This window comes from Myotis lucifugus, unplaced genomic scaffold (genome assembly GCF_000147115.1).
Source record: "Myotis lucifugus unplaced genomic scaffold, Myoluc2.0 scaffold_57, whole genome shotgun sequence".
Classification (NCBI taxonomy): domain Eukaryota; kingdom Metazoa; phylum Chordata; class Mammalia; order Chiroptera; family Vespertilionidae; genus Myotis; species Myotis lucifugus.
The window spans coordinates 4,935,523-4,955,557 of record NW_005871105.1 but is presented as its reverse complement, the minus strand read 5'-3'; the positions used below and the strand labels follow the sequence as shown (position 1 = coordinate 4,955,557).

Here is a 20,035-nt window from a genome sequence, read left to right as displayed (position 1 = left end):
CTGATATTTTAATATACAGTTTTCCATTCGCTTGGACTTGGTTAATCGTCTAGAAAATCTATAGGAGAAAAAACCATTCAGATATCTGTAACTCTTAAATATTTATAGTATACAAATAATCATTTGTAACTTACCAACATTTGATCATATTTTAGAATAAAATTAATTTCATTAAAACAGAATGGTATGGACCATTCTATCATTTTAGTCCATACACCATAAAACCCTTCTCTGAACTTCTGAATTTCTGTCTGTAAAATTTATTTTGTCATTTATTGATTTTAATAATATAAGGATATAACTGGCAGGTAGAACTAACATGTATTGTTTAAAAACATAATTGTCTTTACAAGGTACCAATTTTGTCCACTTTTTTTGTCTCTTACTTAATTCATCCATGGCTGTTTTATTCAGATTTGCATAACAATGTGTTTTTAAATAGGGCTTATTGAGGGCTGCCTGGATGAATTTAACTTCCTTCCTCCTACCAAAAACTGTTTAGTACATGCCAAGTATATTAGCATAATATTTTGGATTATATGCTTTATTACTGCAAAGCATATTTACATTTCAACTGACTCCGCTTTCCTGGGTCTTGCTGTAAATTTCCTTTGTGGTCCCCAAATGTGACCCATCACAGCTATATGTGTTAGCACTGTGTAATTTTCTTAAGATGAGCAGCTGCAGCTGTCAGATTCTATTAATTTACTCGTCAAACTATGTTAATATTATTTTAAAATAGACACTAACATTTATAATGTGGCACATTGTATATTTACTTGTCAAATAATTGGCTTTATGATCTGCAGTATAGTATGAATGTTTTAAATAAAGTTTTTTATTATAAAATCTAGAGCTCCAGTGCACAAAATTCATGCACTCAGGGGGTCCCTCAACCCACCCAGTCCGGGAGCAGTCCAGGTGCCCTCAGTTGATGTCTGACTGACGCAGAGGCGGGAGAGGCTCCCGCCACCGCCGCTGCACTTGCCAGCCGTGAGCCCAGCTTCTGGGCTTCTGGCTGAGTGGTGCTCGCCCTGTGGGAATGCACTGACCACCAAGGGACAGCTCCTGCATTGAGCATCTGCCCCCTGGTGGTCATTGCACGTCACAGCAACCGGTCATTCCACCGTTTGGTCCATTTGCATATTAGCCTTTTATTATATAGGATACCGTGTTTCCAAAGGTAAAATGCATACACTGCAAAAAGTAGAAAAAAGAAAATTTCACCATAGTCCAACTGCTCTCATATAATCGCTGTTTATATTCCAATGCATTTTCTTCTCATTTTTAACATGTTTTAATGTAAGTGTGGTTATATTTACATTCTTTATATCACACATATTTCACTTAACATTATACATAACCGTTATCCATATTATTACAAACTCTTTGCAAACATTATTCCTAATATTTGAAAGATCATCTATCATAGAAACAATGTGGTGTTGCAGATTCTTCTTCATGGAGATCTATATTTTCCAACAGTTCACAGATTCTGAGGCTGAGAACTGGCCCAGGTCAGGAAACCAAGCATGGTAGTCTAACAACACTGGGATAGCTGCCTTCATTCCTTTCCATTTCTTTAGGTTGAATACTGGAAGCAATACTTATTGTTTCCCTATCCATCTTCCCCATAGAAACACCATTTAATTACGACATCCATAGCTCCCTGAAAATCAGGTCCATATAACTGTCACTCCTACCTTGCCAGTCATTATAATAATTATATTCAACATATTTCTTACCTTTAAATGCCATCATCTGGCCATTATTTCTGAATCATATCATACCCATTGCTTAGGAAGTCTTTTCACTGACTTTTTCTAATGTATCCTCTCTTTCCCATAATCCTTTTTGTAAATTTTATCTTTACTATTGAAAGTATTACATGTGTCCCCCTTTCCCCCCTTTGACCTCCTCCACTACACATCCACACACCCCCAGGCCTACCCCACTACTGTCTGTGTCTATAGGCTATGCATATTTGCATATAAATTCTTTAGTTAATCTGCTCCTATACCCTCTACCTGCTTCCCTCTGAGATCCATCAGTCTATTCCATGCTCCCATGTCTCTGGATCTATTTTGTTCATAAGTTTATTTTGTTCATTAGATTCCACATAAGAGTGAGATCATGTGATACTTGTTTTTCTCCAACTGGCTGTTCCCCTTGAATCTCTCAAGTACCTGAGACACTGCACCCTCCAGTGTATGCTCTCCCAAGAGTACCCATCCTATTTCACCTCAGGTGAGAGTTATAAGAATTGCAGTTCTACGATATGCCTATAGTCCACCCAGAACCAATGATAGGATCCTCCTTGCCAGCCAGCTGGTGACTTACTTAGCGGAAGTGAATATTGTCCTTGCCATTGAGGAGCTTATTATCTAGTTGAGAACAGTGAGGAGACATATGTATCTGAATCATGTCTTTACAAATCCAGTTTCAACAGAAAATATTTGTGATATTCCAAAGAGTGAAAATCCCAGGCGTCTTATATTCTAGGAATAAACCAATGAGTTCTGTATGTGATATAGCACCAATACTTGTTATAACCATATTTAATCACTATCTTACAACCTGGAAGAACAAAGGCAGGGACTACAAACTTCAAGGAGAAAATTGCCTACAGTTTCTCATAATTTACAAAAATTGTGGGGGTAGGTTTTCATCCCACATAACTTCAGTTAGTCAGTTTTGTATGAGCTGCCAAGCTAGGCTGATTAATTACAGTGCATTGTATAATAATCATATTTTGGTCTAAAAGAACTATCTTATTTTGTAAGTTTACTTAGGTTCTATTCTTGATCACAGGGCAGGAAAGAAGTGTATGGGAAGGGCTGACTTTAACCAAGTGCTTTCTCTATGTATCGTGCCAATCTCTTTCATGTATGTTATCTTGTTTAATCCTCATAATAAAGCCAGGTGGAAGGTGTTAATCCCAGTTTTTAGACGTGATGACAAAGAGTGGGATCGATTAAGTAATTTATCTAAAATTGAAATCTGGATGTGGCAGATGCAAGCTTCAAGCCCAGGAATGCTTGATTCTAAAATTTGACCTAATCTAGCAATTGTCAAGAGGAAAGATCATTTTCTTTCAACTATATCCTTTATAATTGTTCTCCATACAACTCTCGATGAAGGAAACAGGTCATCAAGACATTTCTTTCCCAGAAGTCTGCTTGGACAAAGAAGATGATCTCCTTCTTCCTCACATGGCCTCAAGATACAAGTCAATGCCACTTCACTCACCTTAAGAATGTTTTGTGTTTATAAAATTAGATTATAAGTATCATTTGAAGAAGCCTCCAAGAGGAAAGAAAAGGGCGAGGATAGTTTTAATTCCAATACATGAGCTGCCAGCAAAGAATTCCAAAGCAGGAGCTAATAATAGAGAAAAAAAGAAGTCCCTAAAGGAGAGCCTTGGGCCACGTGAAAAATGCAGCCTTGAGTTAAACACATAAGCTATGGGACACCTGGACTTCTGTGAGGATTGCGGCCTATTGTAAGAAGTAGAGGGGCTTACTTTAGAGGCTAGAGAAAACCCAAGCTGCAAAGGAGAAAAGACAAACCACTACAATGGAATTTCCGGAGCTCTCCATGGTGCTGCTCAAGTCAGCCAAAGCCTCCTTTGGTAGTTCCCACAGCACTGAAGTCATGTTAGCTCCCCTTTGAGTTAAGGTCCTTTCAGATCTAACCACTTACGAAACTAGAAAACAGCCTCTTATTATTTATGAAGGAATGTTTTTTACTCTCCTTACACTGACTAAATTATATCTCTAAGTTCAGCATGTAGCAGTATCCCACTACAATGCTGACCAACTACCCCAGGTTGAAAAAGCAGGCTTCAGTCACCACTGAATGTCTACCAGTTGTAGGAAGCCATTACTGTCCCAGTGGAATAAAATGTGCTTTCCTTAGCCACCTTAGGAAAGACAATGGGCTGACCAGAGGCATCTCTTTGAGGTCTTCTGAAACCAGGCAATAAAAGTGACTGGATTACTACCCTTTTGCAAATAAACCTTGTTTTCTAATACTTATAGACTTAGGTTACGTCTTCCTACACTGATTTGCAAGAATACCTTCCCCCCCTCTGCCCCCTGCACTGTCTTGCTTTGTTATGTAAAATTTAGCCAGGGTTCTCGTTCTTTCCATGTCTGCTGAAAACAGCTCAATTTGACCTGGAAATATGGCCTCAGTATTTTCCAATAGTGTTTCCGTCAGTATGCAAAGGATATAGGCTTCATAAAGTTGGCCTAAGTGAACTTCCTTAAGTGGGTCATTACCACAGAAACAATGCTAGCTCTCTGTATACTGCAATTATGAGTGTTTTAATGTAAATGAGATAGTGATGTAATTATAGAAATATCCTTATAAAAATTACTATTATATTCTCAGTGAATTCATCTTTAAAATTTGTGGCTTATTTTCCCGCAGGTAGGTAAAAGTATTCATGCTTAACTCTAGCAAAAAAAAAAAAAAAAAAGACTTATGAGTATATCCATTAGAACAGCGGTTCTTAACCTGTGGGTCGCAACCCCTTTGAGGGTCAAATGACCCTTTCACAGGGGTTGACTAAGACCATCGGAAAACACATATATAATTACATATTGTTTTGTGATTAATCACTATGCTTCAATTATGTTCAATTTGTAACAATGAAATTGGGGTCACCACAACATGAGGAACTGTATTAAAGGGTCGAGGCATTAGGAAGGTTGAGAACCACTGCATTAGAATTTTGATAGTTGGAAATACATTTTTTCCATATTTCACTCCAGAAAAAAAATTTCTGGAGATTTAGATTAAAGAACATAATAACAAAGAACTATTACCATATAGGAGCATAAGAATTACTTTCTAGAGTCTCATGACTTCATTTCTATCTTCATTTATTTTATCCTGTTATCATAAAGTAGATAAAATGACTCATGATTTCATTTCTATCTTCATTTCTTTTATCCTGTTATCATAAAGTAGATAATGATTGGCTTTAAGGTGTTAAGGAGCTTCCAGGTCAATATGGTGGACTGAATAGGCACAATATCCTTACCTTTCTGCACAAATTTAAGTGACAGTAAACAGTAAAACTATAAAAAATTTACAACAGCATTGAAAACTAACTGAGGCAGAGTAACATTACGTCAGATATTTGATAAAATGTTGGGAGATGAAAAATACATGTGCTTTTGATTTCCACTTCCAACAGGATGACATAGTCGTACTTTCCCCTGTTTTCCTCATTAAGTAGAACTTAAAAACCTGGGCATTATAGTATATTAAACAGACACAAGAAGACTATGAAAGATGAAGAGAAGACAGACCAGGTAAGGACCTTTGGACCCAAAGAATAACATGATGGTAAGTTGCCTGAGTTTCATTTTGCCTCATATATCCCAGATTTAGAACTCAGGAAACTGGCAAATGAAAACTCCAATGAGCACAGACCCCCAAAAAAGCCTCTACAGAAGCTTGGTCTCCTGGGCAAAGAATCAGGAAAGGTGCGTACTAGCAACATACAAAAAGTCTAGGCAATAACTACTACACTCTGGCTAAATATCACCAGAAAAATAAAAATGTGACCTCAACACCTACCCACACCAGCAAAGAGCAAGAAGTGAGCTGAGAGCCCTAGCCAGTTTGCCTCAGTGGATAGAGCTTTGGCCTGAGGACTGAAGAATCCTGGGTTCGATTCCTGGCAAGGGCATATACCTCGGTTGCAAGCTCTTCCCCAGCCCTGGCCCTGGTCAGGGTGAATGCAGGAGGCAACCAATCGATGTCTCTCTCTCACATTGATGTTTCCCTCTGTGTGTCTTTCCCTCTGTCTTCCACTCTCTCTAAAATCAATGGGAAAATATCCTTGGGTGAGGATTTTTTTTAAAAAAGAAGTGAGCTGAGAGTACCACTCTTACCAGGCTGTAATGTGTGGTGTCAGAGACGGCCAAGTTGGCAGTCAGGGCTTTTATCATGGTTATAGTAATGTTAACATTAAGGTTACAAGATTGTACAATATTTTTACAAAATGTTACCATTGAGGAAAACATATGAGATATTTGTGTTTCATTTCTTACAACTGCATATGAATGTACAATAATCTCAAAGTAAAAATGAAAAGTTTAGTGAAAAGTACTTGTGGCCATACAACTTTATGATACACAGAGAATTAAGACCACAAATTACAAAGACCGTGATGTTCTGCTGTGAACGAATAATATATCAAAATGCATTTACATTGTTACTAAAAAGAATGAGAGAGAACTTGCAGTTATTCATCTTTATTTTGTTCTCTAGTTAAGGACATGTCTAAATATAGCCAATAAAATGAAATGCAGAATAGCTCATATTATTCATCAGTTTTTCATTATGGATAATTATTTTCTATCCATTTACCATTATCTCAATGACTCAAACCAAAAGATTTTATTTGCTTCTTTGCAGTTGTTGCTTCAATTATTTGGATTCTGGAAGCAAAATGATAACTAGTCTCTTTTTCAGTGGTTGAAAGTGTAGCAGTATATCATTTTATTGCTAATTACTGATATTCTCTAATTGAATAAGTATGTGTTAAATAACTCTAGAGCACTCATCTCTTTGTTTACTCAAGGCTGACACCTACTTCCGATAACTAGACATTTTAAACAACTTTAGCAGTTAATCAAAGGAAATAAACAGCAATTCTAACATAAGAAAAATAGTGGCATAAACATATATATGTTTCTATATCACACACACACACACACACACACACACACACATATATATATATATGTACTAGTATAACCTGTTATCAAAGGTCATATACCATCTTTAACCTGCTTGGTAAACTGAATATTATAAATAATTTTCACATACCTATTGTCAGCTTTTAAAATGACTTCCAAATTGCCCTAGCCGGTTTGGCTCAGTGAACAGAGCGTCAGCCTGCAGACCAAATAGTCCCGGATTCAATCCCAGTCAAGGACACATACCTCAGTTGCAGGCTCCACCCCTGCCTGGGCCTGGTCTCGGCTCATGCAGGAGGCAACCAATTGATGTGTTTCTCTCACCCGATGTTTCTCTCTGTCTTTCCCTCTCTCTTCCACTGTCTCTAAAAATCAATGGGAAAAATATCCTCGGGTGAGGATTAACAAAAAGAATTTTTTTAAAAAAAGGACTTTCAAAATACCACATTCTCACATTATGAAATAAAGCAATACTCTAGTCTTCACTCATTTTGTTTTAGGTTAAGTAGCAACTGAAAGGAAGCACACTTAGCTCAGACAGCTATGCATGTGATGAACAAAATGTCACTTTTTTTACACACTGTCTTTGTCACTGTTTCTCAATATGGTTCTGCCTATGCATACACAATGTGGGACTAAAATGCTCCCACTTCCAGGCTGTCTGACTGACTACAGTTCCTGAGTCTGTGTGTTCATTTTCAAAAAGATAGGCATTGTTTCAACCCTCTCCCACCAGTGCGCCATAATGCTGCCCTAAGTTTACCAGGTAGCTTGCATGCAAAACTTTCTACTGTGTATTGTCTAGAGCAGCGGTTCTCAACCTGTGGGTTGCGACCCCTCTGGGGGTCGAACGACCCTTTCACAGGGGTCACCTAAGACCATGGGAAAACACATATATAACTACATAGTGTTTTTGTGATTAATCACTATGCTTTAATTATGTTCAATTTGTAACAATGAAAATACATCCTGCATATCAGATATTTACATTTCGATTCATAACAGTAGCAACATTACAGTTATGAAGTAGCAACAAAAATAATTTTATGGCTGGGGGTCACCACAACATGAGGAACTGTATTAAAGGGTCGCGGCATTAGGAAGGTTGAGAACCACTGGTCTAGAGCATTTTTAAGTCTGGAAACTCCTGGCAGGTTAATGACCATTGCAAAGAACACTGCTGCAGAGCAGAGTCCTTCTGTTTTATTATGAATCTCTAATTTACTCAATATCTCACACTGTTCTTTTTTAATATTCTCCCTTAGCCATCCTACACACACACACACACACACACACACACACACACAATTTCAAAGCTGCCAGAGATTATGAGTAGGATTTGGAGGACTGAATAAGCTAATGCTACAGAAGTTAATGAAGCTCCTCGCCCGCTAGCCTTGGAGAGTGATGTTCCAAGTCATTAGTCTGTTCTCTGTTTTTGGCAAGATCCCCTAGGTAGGACTGAGCTTCCGAACAGTCAGAGCCAGAATTTGTAGCGGCAGCACTTTCTGCCTTCCACATGAATGACCAGAGCTCTCAGATCTAGCAGATTGGTGGCTGCTTGTAACACTGAACCCTTGAGTCAAAAGAAAGGACCCCATTAAGAACTGTGAATTAATTACATGTTCTTTGTCCTCTCACAAGTCCTGGTTTTATGAAGGGCCCTTACAGTATCTGGCACAGATTTAGGCACTTTGTAATGGCCCTACATCTGAGTCTCAATGTAGCAATTCAAAGAGCTATTCAAATCTCTGTTTCAGCCGAACCCCTTGCCAACAGACCCACATCTTGACGACATTATGTACCTTTCAGCATATAGAGTTTGGAGAGTCTGGTGAGATTGTGAAAGCAAAAGCACAGACAGGCAGGACAGAGCTAAGGGAGAATAACAGTAAATATACATATGTAGGGCTTGGGTAAATTTTTTTAATTCACAGATAAGAGATCCTGGATTCATAAGAGAGTTCGAGTTTTTCATTATTAAAGGGTTTTAAGGATGGTAATATTTTACAAGAAAAAAATAAACATAGAGCAACTGTGATCAAAACATATTAGAGCACATCACTTCTCTGTAAATCCAAAAAGTCTAAGCTTTTCCAGATATTTCCAAACATTTTATGTTTTAATTGGCTTCCCAGGCAGATATCTTAGAGTCTACGAGTTACATCCACTTAATCTTGTATTGATTTTCTAAGATGCTTCCTGTTACTATAACTACCCTAATCAATTAACTTTTTGTAATTAGTGGGACAATTTTCTCTTTCTCTTTTCTTTCCGATGAAGCCTGAATATTTTATTCCACAAAAATGAAGGGGGGAAATGGTTCTGCCACTTAGTGTCAAAAAAAGGTGCAAGGCCAGTTAGCATTGCTTTGTTTATCCCAATAAACAAATTTCACCTGTATTAGAGTTTTGGGGGAGGAAAGTTACTCTAAACCAACCATGTCAAACTCAAAGGCTAACATGGACCAAATAAACGAGGCATGTGGCTCGGGGGCCATGAGTTTGACATGCTTGCTCTAAACTGAGCTTATCACCCGGCCATGGTGGCTCAGTGGTTGAGCGTCGATCTATGAATCAGGAGGTCAGGGTTCGATTCCAGGTCAGGGCATATGCCCGGGTTACAGGCTCGATCCCCAGTGGGGTGCTTGCAAGTGGCAGCCAATCAATGATTCTCATCATTTTGGCTCTCTCTCCCTCTCCCTTTCTCTCTGAAATCAATAGAAAATATATATTATAAAAATAAACTGAGCTTATCTACTTTTTCTTAAGCACAGCCCTGGAAACAATTGAAGCAAGATTCAGGAAAGGCATTGGTCTTTGGAGTCAGCCAACCTGGACTCAAGCCTTGATGTCAGTTGAGAAAATTTGGGTGTCAAACTCTCTGAAGTTTCATTTCCTGACCTACAAAATGGAATCCATATAATTACCACCAGGACAGTTTGGGAGTTCTCAAATGAGATCTAACCCCTCCCTCTTTTGATACAAGCCCATTCTTCTACCCAAAAGATCTTCCTAAAGCAGAGGAGTGACCAAGTCACTTTCTTGTCCAAAATCTCCCCGTGTCTGAGAGCACGGGCCAATCCACATAGCATGCCATCCTCTATCCATGGAGCCAAGGCTCAGCGTGCTTTTCCCAGTCATTTCTGGTCATTCACCTCAATTTATTCCTCACTCTAACCAGATCAAAACAGATTTATCATGTACTTTCAATCCCTTGTAGCCGTGTGTTCCTTCAAAAGCACTTCCCAAAAGTTTCCCTGCCCCAAATGCTTTTCCTATCCTAGTCAACTTAGCAAACTCTAGCTCAACTCTCAAGGCCAAGGATATCCTCACAGTCATCACCTTTTCAACTGTGCCTGGAGCTTCTCTGAAAAGAAAGATTAATTTTCACTAGATGAAACCATTTCAATTTTACTTGGCTTCCAACATGAAAAATTATTTTACTTGGCATCTAACATGAACATATCTAGACGCTATTTAACCACACAGTGAAGTAATTTTTTAAAATGCAATCTGTGTATCTACAATCTGAGCATTACAAGCAAAATATGAGATCATTCAGATTCCCAAAGTCAATTAACTTTAGGTCTTCACAGTCTAGGTAGTCACTGAATTGTGAGAAAACCAGCACATATGCGGAATAATATGGCACCTTAAAAAAATTAGCTCATGCACAATGATTACTTTGCTCATTGATATCACCCGCTGGGTGCAAGATGTATGATTTTTAATATAATACTTTAAATTTTCTATAAATGAATCGACGAAGATTCAAACAAGTTTAGGAATTTACCAAATATTTGATATGTGGCAGGGTTGTCATCCAAACCCAGGTCTGTCTGCCCCTAAAGCCCATTTTATTTTCACCGTTCCACATTGTCTCTGTTGACCTTGTACTGTGATGACAGGTGGATCTTCTAGCAATGGTCTATGTGTCCATATCCAAGGTATCAGGTGCTATCGCTAGCCAAGTCACTCAAAATACTCTTTTACTTCAGGAAAAGGCAATTTGTGTGTGCAGACAGAGAGGTTATGCAGTAACCTCAAGAGAAAGAGAGATGGGACCTCTTCAAAACACAATTACATCCCATTCATAATGCACTTCATTCAAGTAAGTTTCCTCTCTGGCACTAACATCTTTAGCCTTTCTTATTTTGGGTTCAACTCCCTAGAATATATTTTATGTGTGCCTAAGTAAATGTAACATATTATAGTAGAATTATGACATGGCATAAACCATCACTGAGTTATTAAAAATATTCTCACATCAAAAAAAGGAAAAATAAATAAAAATATTATCACCTCTCAATTTCCCTGACTGGGTTAATTGGAGGTTATTTATTGTTGTGGTGGTGTTGGTTGTCTTGATGATGGTATTAGTCATGTTTAGTGACCAAAAATTGTGTATATATATTTAATTCAAATGTTTTATGGTCTTATGTCAATCTCAAAAATAGTTTATCCATGCTCTGCATGAAGTATATATCAATGGACAATAAAATTTCTCACATGGTAAATGCAAAAGAAACAGAGACTTGATTAGAAAAGTCAGAAAATGTAACTTCTGTATAAAACTAAGTATGAAATCATGCATGTTACAATGGAACATTTTTAGCACATCTTATAATCCTGTTCAGAATTACCACTATAATTTTAGATATAGTACAGAGACAGAGACGCATGTAGACATAGAGATCGAGCATTTAAAAAAGTCAATTTGAACTGAAGAAAACATTGAGTTTAAAGGTTAATAACATGTCAAATTTATTGACAGGAAGAGTTCACTTATTGTAAGTGGCTTCCCAACCAACAACCAGAAAGCACAAGCCCTGCTCCCTCAATCTCAGTCCTGGGAGAAAGAAAAGGAGATGGAAGCATTTATGGGGAACAGAGAGGAGGCAGCCCGCCCAGGCCCTGCAGGGCGAGGCCCTCCCTCTCCAGCACAAGCACAGAGGTTCCATCTGACTATAGCTCCTGTCATGCTGGCACTTTGCACTTAAAGAAGTTCTGATAGTGGCCATGGCCAATAGGGAAGCTCCCAAACATGTCTGAACTTTCCGTTTTTCTCCTGCAAGGACTTCTCGCCTTACTACTAAATGGCTCCATACAGTGTGTAAGTTGGCAAATAGCAAAGCACTGAGGCTGTCTCTGAAGTGGTTTTTTCATGGGAATGATAGGAGTTCCCCAGTCCCTCATGCAGCGGAAGGCCTCCTCTGCCGCTAGTGCGAAGAGAAGACGCAGGTTAAACAGTGATAACAAGTCTAAAAAGCTAGGCTGCCATCCTGTGTTAAGTAACATGGTTGGTGGTAACCAATTTTCTTTACAAGATAAAAACTACTTTATACACTGCAGGCAGCAGGGCACATTCCACACGTGCCTTAGGGCACATTCTACGCATTTCCGAATAGGCATTATCCTGTGCCCTCTCCCAACCTTATTAATTGTCTCCATGGAGTTTTAAAAAAGAAAAGTACTGTTCAAGGTAAGACAGGAGCAAGGGTGACTCACCAAAAGCAAGTCAGGAAACGTGTACCAGAAAAAGCTTATGCGGAGAAAAGGGACCAGGGTGTCTTATTCACTCCAGACGCAAAACTCAAACTGTGAATTCAAACAGGTTAAGGCTTAAGCTGTTCTGCTGCCTGGAGAAGTGGCTCGTTTTTAGGGAGTAATCAGCCATCATTGAACTATCACATTTTCCATTTTATAATTCCCAATCAGTTAAATGTCATTTACTGGAAGAGGCGCCATTCCTATGTAAATTCTATGTGATAGCCCTTGCACACACACAAAAACCCCAATTAAGTCTAGAAAAGTAATTCAAAACAGTGGTTCCATAGCTTAGAGATCAAAAACATGTTGTTTGGCTTTCCAACAGTTTTTAGGCAGCATGCCATCATATTCCAAATTCACCAGCTTAAACGAAATAAGGAGGCAAACCTTTAACTAATTAACTAATATACACAGACAAGAAAAAAGAAACAAAACAAGCCTAAATAGTTAATAATTAAAATCCAGAAGATGTTGTTTGTTCTGATTATCAAGATAAAATCTCAGGTTATCATATTTATGTTTAGGCAGAGTGAGGGCTTATGCCAAGTATTACAAATTCTCACCTATTAAAAGGCCCACATCCTTTTTCTTCTAAAATCCTTTGTCCAGTTAGTGTTTTAATGTCTGTGCTTGAAAACTATCTAAAACTTGTTTTTATTCCTTACGTAAGACATTTTGCTATTCTAACAAATTAGATAAGTCAAACATGGGAGACCAAGAAAGTGGAGAATTTGTCAGCTTTTACCTGAAGGCCTTCAATAGCCAATCGCAGCATGCTGGGTGTCAGTTTAGAGGCTTGCTTGAAGGTGAAGTTACTCCAGTCTATGATCAAAACAAATCCATTCACTTGAAGCTCAGGATCTTCAATCATGGCTTCTAAAGACAGCAAGATGGCACGTAAAATGTCCACCAGTGTGTACCTATAAGCAATAGGAGAGTCCTCATTACATCTGATAACCACTGTGGGAAGATCTCAGCACACTAAAAACTACTCTGAAAATACCTAAGAGATCTTAAGGAGATGATTTTGTTCAAAAGTATTATTTTAAGAGCAACTTGTTTTGCAGCACTCAGGTGACATGTTCGAATTTAGCATGGATTCTACCAAAACAAACTATCATGTTTTGGGAAATACTACAGTTCTCTTCATATTCACAGCCATTGATTTTACCTCTAGGCCTTCCTATCATTTTCTAAAATGGCATTTTAACTACTCTGAGAATTGGGCATGGCACCTTTTTAAAGAGCTCAGAAATGCTCTCAGTAATACTGATATTTCATATGTGCGTATTTGAAAATTTTCTGAATGAGATTTGAGGAGTCTCAACAATAAACAAGAATAGTATATTTGAACAACTATGGGTAAAATTGTCAGCATAGTTTAATTACTTGTATTGAGTTTGCTTCATAAAAATAAAATAAAAGAAAGAAGAAGAGATATATGGACAGAAAGAAAGGAACATCAATGAGTACAGAGGGGGAAATTTAACTGTCTATGATAATGCAGGCCTTCTGAATTTAGGGGTTGGGTCCCTAACTTTTTCTGACTTGCACCTTAGTACTGTGTCTGGCACATTGTAAAAATCCAATAAATGCTCTTCACGTTCCTGTAAAATGGACAAGATTAGAGTACAAAGACACTACTACTGTGGACTGACGTACGCAGTGGAGGTAAGGATGGAGATTAGAAGCCAAATTTGAGAAGTATTTCAGAAGTAAACTTGTAAAAATTTGACACTTAATTAAATATGGAGACTAAGATGATGGAAAAGTAAAGGATGACACACAGATTCTAGCTTCAGAGCCTGAATAAACCATATAATGCAAAAAGAAGATGCGGTTGGGGATGGCTGAAAATGAAGAGTTTGGAATAGAGCCTGTAGTACACTCATCTAATAGCAATTAAATACCTGAAGAAGTAGATTCTAAACTCGAGAGCTCCAAGCTGAAGATACCAGATCAAAAACATACAGATCGCCGTAACCGGTTTGGCTCAGTGGATAGAGCGTCAGCCTGCGGACTGAAGGGTCCCAGGTTTGATTCCGGTCAAGGGCATGTACCTTGGTTGCGGGCACATCCCCAGTAGGGGGTGTGTAGGAGGCAGCTGATCGATGTTTCTCTCTCATCGATATTTCTAACTCTCTATCCCTCTTCCTTCCTCTCTGTAAAAATAAATCAATAAAATATATATATTTTTAAAAAAACAAAAAAAACATACAGATCCCTAAACTCAAGAAAGCGAAGGAGGTAATGCAACCAGAGCTGAGAAAAAAAATTAGATACGGTAATTATTCTAAAAAAAGAATTCTAGCACTTTAAGAGGAAGCAACAAAATTATGGAATGTGCTAATCATTTCCATTTTTGAGCATCCTGCATCTCGAGTTGTGTGTGTGTGTGTGTGTGTGTGTTTCTCTTCAGACATTCAGGTGTTCAATAAAAGTTACAGAAAGAAATCTTGACCACAGAAGGAGGTGGATGGATTAGAAGTGAAATCACAGGCATTTAGTGGAAGTGATAGGCTGACTTCCACTAAATGTTCACTCACAGTATGGGACAGTGAGTACATATGAGGGAATAGTTCTATTTTTACTTCTAAAAACATTTGGAGGAGAATGGAGAAAGCATAGTATTGCAGAAAGGAAGGAATAATTGACAACATAAGATCAGATGGCTTCTCACTTTCTCTGGGCCTCATTCTTTATCTGAAAAATTAGTACCGCAATATGGAATAGGATCTCTCTTGGATCCCAGCTTTAAGCCAGCATAGAGCATGGTGTCAGAAGATTTCAAGATGAATTTCTTCCCATTCCCTCATTAGCTGGTGAGCCTGGACGTACTTGGCAGGGTATAATCAGAACTGAAGAATATTTGTTTTAATCTTTTACTTTAAAATTTAATGATGATCTTTAGATAGCTTATTACTATTGTAAAAGACAAAGATCAACAGGTTCTTTTTAAATCTCTGGATGGTATATAGGCTATTTATAGTCCTAAGGATATGCATCCTAAAATACTTTCTAAATATATAAGATAATAAATTTTTGTAGAACTCTATTACTTATTAGTCTTTAAAACTGTGAAATATGGCCCTAGCCAGTTTGGCTCAGTAGATAAAGCGTCGGCCTGTGGACTGAAGGGTCCTGGGTTCGATTCCGATCAAGGGCACATGCCCGGGGTTGCAGGCTCAATTCCCAGTGGGGGGCATGCAGGAGGTAGCCAATCAACGATTCTCTCTCATCATTGATGTTTCTCTCTCTCTCTCCCTCTCCCTTCCTCTCTGAAATCAATAAAAATATTTTTTTTAAACTGAAACATGTATGGCTGAATACCTTATCTGTCACTTCATGGTTGGCCTATCTCCTTTTTAAATATAATGACCTAACACAATGTTATAACCAAAAGCCTATGGGAAGTTGGAGCAAGAAAGCTATATTTCTGGTTAAAATGTAGACCCTCCCTTAAACAATATTCATTTTAATTCCTGACGTTTATAATAATATCACAGTAATAAAAATTAGAAATTAGAAAAGTTCAACTTAGAAATTTTCTCTCGTTATGATCATTCTTGTGTCACCTATAAAAATACCAAATAGCATTAATACCAAAGTAGCATTAAGTAAAATTTGAATCTAAAGTAAGTTTTGGAAGGATGATGCATTGTACATGGAAAAGAATAAATCATGACACCAGGAAGGGCTGAAAATAAGAGGCAATTTGTTTTAAGTAACCCACTTTAAATAGGTTCTATAGAACTGTATCTAAGTCAAGAGAAATTTATATGCATATTATTATTCCAACAGAACTAAAATAAGACAGATCTCAGGATCAGCAATGGAATCAAAGCAGGTTTGCAACATTTTCAAGAGTAAATCTCACCAAGTTTTAAAATTTGATATCCTGCTCCAAAAAAAGAATTAAATGATATTTATATAAATAATATTAATGTATAAGTTTAAGAATCATAAAAAACATCCTAGCTGACTGCATTCAAAGGGCAGGTCAAAACCCCTCTTGACATTCCAGCCCTCTGTTGTCAGACATGTCACATTACTGCCATTAGCAGCTCGGCAGGCTATTCCTAAGCAGAGCATTATTAAAAGAGATCTTGCTAAAGTCTGTAAAATATCTTCCAAAGAAATGGAGCATTTTATGTATTTTATTTCTTCAGGAATCCCACCATAATTCTACTCTTTGAAATTATTTTTTACTGTTACAATTTATGCAGTGTCAGTGCAGTAAATAGCCCACATGTTCCTGCGTGGGGTTGACACCCCAATTTGTAGGAGCTGCACCATAGCTAGTCTTCCCTTGAATGCTGGGAAAAGGCCATAGATAACAGACTAGCACAGCTACACAGCTCTTGACTCCTGACTGTGCTTCCTAAAACAGCACTAAGGAAAGCCTGAATCTGAAATCAACTCGGAGAGGAAGATGAGTAGCATGGAGTAAGAAGAAATAATGCCGCCCGTTGAGGGATTTTACAGGTGGCACACCAGTCTAGGCGGACCATGCTCTTGAAATAGATCAAAGTTGCTATAATACATAAACATGAGATGGGGACTTTGCTACCTGCTTTTCCTATTTACTACCAGTGCAATCAAGAGCAGGGGGGCTTCTTCTCCTGCCTCCAGCCCTGAAAGGCTTTGGGTGCCTACTGGTCCTGTGCTTCTCTCCTGGGGTTCACAGTGCCTCGTCCTCTACCACAGTTTACAATCAGGGCAAAGGGCAACCTAAATCACAAACAGGTCATTTCCTTCCTCCTTCCCAACCCTTTCTTTCAGCCTGACAGGGGGAACTGGCATCTTGGCATCACAACAGCAAGCAATTTTCCCTTTGTTACTAAGTCAATCAGCCATTATTAAATTCTTCATGAAGGCTGCCCCCGCCCATCCGTGTTCATTAAGCCAGATCTGAAGCACTTCCTGTTAGAAAGGTGCTAGGGGAGAGACAAAGGAGAAGAATTACCTTTATTAATGCCTCGAGGTGTCATCAGTGCTAAAGTTGAGCCCATCTACATGTTTTATATTACTGAGGGGAAATAATAATAATACCTCTATCCATGTAATAGTTTCAGATTTCCAAAGGAATTTCAAATGCATTATCTTAATCTCAAAATGAGCCCAAAGTCTCAGTACTGGCTTTGATGCTATTATTTTGGAGATGAGGACATAGATGAGGTCTCAGCCAATTACAGAGATGAAAACACAAGTCTCAGAGAATGGAAAGAGTTTGCCCAGAATCCCCATGGGAGTAAAACAGCAGCCCAGGTGTGAAGCCAGCTCTTTCCGACACCACAGTTCTCTCCACTCCCTGTGGTGTCTCATACTAGAACAGAGTGTGATGAATAGCTGTTCTGCTTTTTCATGTGTCAGTGGCATAATGTGTTGGAAGATAGATCACAAAGTCAATACCAACATGGTGCCATGCCAGGTACCAGGACACATTCCAGCCCGGCCCCAACAGGGGGCTTTGGTGGAGGAAGAGCAATCAGACATTCAAAAGAATTGGGATGGGAAGAGGCTAAGTCTACCAACCCTGGAGGAAATATGAACTCTGAAATATTCATGTGTCTGGTTTGTATCACTAAGCACAGAAGATTATCTGTGTGGGCCTTGCTGCTATGGGAATGTAGGTGAGTGAGAACAAAAGATGTTTTGTTGGAAATAAAACATCTAGAGAAAAAATGTCTCTCCTTGAAAAAAGGTTTGAAAAGTATACACTGCTGCCACCAAAATAAAATAAAACAGAATTGTGCTGGAAATATGCAAACACGTCAGGAAGGCAACGCTCCTTGTCAGGGCAGGACACTCCAAGCCAGTGCCTGCGTAGTGCAGTCCTTCCCTCAGAGGATTCATTGCAGCAACTTAACTTTCTGTGTCAAATCAATATTATGATAGTTAATCCAGACTTTCTAAACCATAGATGATTTTTAAATGATCAGAGCTTGCCTTTTTGATATAATTGTATCAAATTCTGTGTGTTTATCTAGATTCATGTGGCCGTCTTTACATGCAAAAAAAGTTTGGCCAATTCACTGATTGTGGGTGAAATACTTAACTGCTCTATGCCTCAGTTTCCTCATCTACAAAATATAAATATTAACAGGACCTACCTTGTATGATTCTATTAAAGATTTTATATGTAAATGTTTAACTGCTTAAAAGAGTGCCTGCTACATGCTATAAAAGTGATTTAAAGTGAACAAATAAGTTAATTAATTAATTAAAATGAAATACTAAAAGGTTGAATTTAGTTAACCAAGTAGGCAATGCTTTCTCTATAAAACACTCAGTAGCTCACAGCTGCCCCTCTGCCCTGAACTTCTCCACTGGCAAAGAGTCCCCTCAGTAAGCACTTACAACTCTCTGGTGGTTATTTAGCTTTTCATGTATTTTCTTCCCACAGATGTTGTATGTCCCTTGTTAGTACAAATAATGTGTTATGTGTGTTTATTTGCCTCCAGCAACTGCTTAATTTCTGTGTGTAACAAACATTAGACTAAAGTGTTCTTTTTTAAAAATTGACTTGAGTACTATTCGCTCGGTTTGATGTTATGAGGACCCGACATACAAGGACATCCTTTCCCTCACGTCAGTCGTGTCACTTACTACGTTAATGAAATATACACCTGTCCTCAGTGATGTAAAAGCACTCAAACTTTTTCCCAGAATGCAGGAAATGTATTCATTTACAAAGGATAACTTATTAATTTACTAACGTGGCTCATGGTTTAAAATAGCTTTAAACATTTCAAGGCACACTTTCAGTGCACTGTAGTAACCTCAAGTCTCTTTCTTCTCTCCAACTTTGTTTAAAGTTTCATATTTGAAACACACCTGGCTCAGTCCAGACCCAATCAACTTCCTACTGAAGTTAGCCCTCGGTCTTTGCTGTTATTTCAGAATTGTTTTACTAATTACTTCACAATTGCTCAGTTTTTGGAGACTGTCCTATTTTTTTTTTTTTTTTTTTTTTAGAGATTTGTTCCAATATTCTACTAACATTTTTCAGGACAATTTTTCTCTTTCGAATTTTCCATGCTATGGACCAAGGGCATAGTTTGGAATAAGCTGTTGTTTTCAGAGCTTTGTTAAAAGAGCATCCTTATAAGAAAGCGATGCGGAAACTCTGCTGGAGCAGAAACCCCACGGAATCCACACCTGCCACTTCTAGCTTTGACCTAATCTCCAAGCCCACCCAGAATAGAGCACAGCAGTGCTTCCAGGATTTTGAAGGTAAACATTCCTGGCCCTGTCATGATATATAACACCGTGAAGCCAAAGTAGAGAAATATTTTCAGATTTTAATAAATTGAGTCAAGGTCTTAAAAAAATCAAGCCAAAAAAATTATCCTGTGTAGTCCATGGTTACTTTTTAAATTTTAATCCGTCGTCATCATAAATCTTTCCATTTGGAGATTGGTCACGTTATTTTAATAAATGGAAGCATAATCATAATTCAGTCTGAAACTGCAAATAGCTAGCCATTTGTATAATATTTTCTTTTGTATGAAAAGCCACACAAAGTAAACACACTGACAATAATATGGTTTTTAGGCAAACTCCAGGATAAGTTTCAGGATCATAGCAGTGTCTAACCAGTCAGGCTTCTACCCCTTCCAGAGCTTCAATACTCTAAGTGATGATCAATATCCATTATGACAAGCCAAACAGAGTGCAAGACGGTCAGTGCTTTCTGAATTGCCACTATGTTAAGAATTATTTTCGTTTAACGGTATTTAATGGTTTTCTTATCATTATTAA

General features: G+C 38.1%; 1 protein-coding gene across 1 annotated transcript in view; it reads right to left on the bottom strand.

The window, feature by feature from the left end:
• The window catches only part of CLVS2 (clavesin 2), a 59,059-nt gene that overhangs the window by 33,403 nt on the left and 5,621 nt on the right, over positions 1-20,035 (bottom strand). Inside the window, exon 2 of the mRNA XM_023754208.1 lies at positions 13,017-13,191. Within this exon, the coding sequence (XP_023609976.1) occupies positions 13,017-13,191 (175 nt within the window). The remainder of the gene's footprint in view (positions 1-13,016; positions 13,192-20,035) is intronic.